The 1,745-nt window shown below is 42.6% G+C and overlaps 1 protein-coding gene across 1 annotated transcript; it reads right to left on the bottom strand.

The window, feature by feature from the left end:
• Positions 1 to 591: 591 nt before the first annotated feature.
• LOC138916513 (olfactory receptor 4D10) lies at positions 592 to 1,527 on the bottom strand. The gene has a single exon (XM_070229147.1). The coding sequence runs from the start codon at positions 1,525 to 1,527 to the stop codon at positions 592 to 594; it is 936 nt and encodes a 311-aa protein (XP_070085248.1).
• Positions 1,528 to 1,745: the final 218 nt, after the last annotated feature.

Below are 1,745 nucleotides of genomic sequence, written 5' to 3'. Positions count from 1 at the left end.
CATGCCCAAGACGCATTGTGTTTCTCCTATGTATCTCAGCACACTTCCTGGTAACGTGTATATAATGGGAATGTCTGAGTACATATATTTTTGCTTTTTCTTATTGATAATTTTATTTAGACAGTTGTAGATCCCATGCAGTTGCAGGAAACAACAGTGAAGGACTCCACCTAAACCCATTTTCTCCCAATGATCATTTCACAATCTACATGTATATCAAAACATCAAGTTGTACATCTGAAATAAACAACATTTGTGTTTCTCAATTATACTGCAATAGAATAGGGAAATAAAACCCAGAACAATTTCAATGTGATTGTTTGAGTGTATATCGATTCTGTTTTCTTTATTTCTTCCAAGTCTGCATTGCGTAAGCAATATGCAAATCTCCAGCTAACAATTTGATTTCTCTACTTTATTTTGTAACATGAAAACTCTCTTTTCACATTATTATTGCATACTGATCAGAATCTTCGAAAGTCATGTGTATCTTAGTAGAAATATCAAGATTATTTAGAAATCCTTTAGACAATCCAGGTTATTGGATGTACAAACATTTTCAAAGGCAGTGACAAGGAGTGAATGACCAGTCTATACCTTGTCTGAAGGCACAAATCTTCTCTTCAGTCTCCTCATGGCTGACTTCATCTCCTGGTTCCTCAGAGTGTAGATTAAGGGGTTCAGCAGAGGGGAGATGACAGTGAAGGTGACAGAGATGGGCTTATCCGTGGGGAGGGCAGTGAAGGGCCGGGCATAGACATAGATGCAGGGCACAAAGTGCAGGGTCACCACAGTGATGTGTGAGGTGCAGGTGGAGATGGCCTTCCTCCTGCCCTCCCCTGCCTGAGACCTCAGCATCATTAGGATGACTGTGTAGGACACAAGCAGGAAGATAAACCACAATGTGGTGAGCAGTCCACTGTTGGAAATCATCAGCAGCTCAAGCATGAAAACGTCAGTACAGGCGAGTTTGAGGACCTGGGGGACATCACAGTAGAAAGTGTCAAGAACATTGGGTCCACAGAAGGGAAGGGGCAGCAACAGGGAAATCTGTACGATGGAGTGGACAAAGCCCCCCAGCCAGCAGGCTATAATGAGGGCAGTGCATCGCCCTCTACTCATGATGGTCACGTAGTGCAGGGGCTTGGAGATGGCCACATACCGATCTAATGCCATCACTGACAAAGAAAATACATCCACCCCTCCAATGAGGTGGAAGAAAAACATCTGAGTGAAGCAGCCATTGAAGGAGATGGTCTTTCTCTCTGACAGAAGGTCCACCAGAACCTTGGGAGCTGTGATGGAGGAAAAGCAGATGTCGGCAATAGACAAATTCCGGAGCAAAAAATACATGGGGGTGTGAAGGCGAGATTCACAGGTCACCGTGACCATGATGAGGAGGTTTCCCAGCAGAGTTGTCACATACACCCAAAGCAGGAAAAGAAATAAGACCCAGTTCAGTTCTTGATTCTGGGTTAGGCCAAGGACAATAAATTCTTTGACCCTGGTGCCGTTTTTCAGCTCCATTGAGTCATCTTCTTTCTCTCTCTTTTGTTTCAAGCTGCTTCATTTGAAAAGTGTTGGCTATTTTATTTTCTTCCTAAGCACTAAGAATGAAATTCAGAATCTTCTTCATGTGGCTGTGGTCTTTGTAATTTGTTGAGTTGTCCAAATTTTTAAGATTGCAATCAGTTTGGTGATCAAATCAAATTATCACATGCAAGGCCGTTCAATAATTCTGTTCC

This window comes from Equus caballus, chromosome 12 (genome assembly GCF_041296265.1).
Source record: "Equus caballus isolate H_3958 breed thoroughbred chromosome 12, TB-T2T, whole genome shotgun sequence".
Lineage (NCBI taxonomy): Eukaryota > Metazoa > Chordata > Mammalia > Perissodactyla > Equidae > Equus > Equus caballus.
The sequence above is the reverse complement of the archived record's forward strand: the minus strand, read 5'-3'. Positions and strand labels throughout refer to the sequence as shown.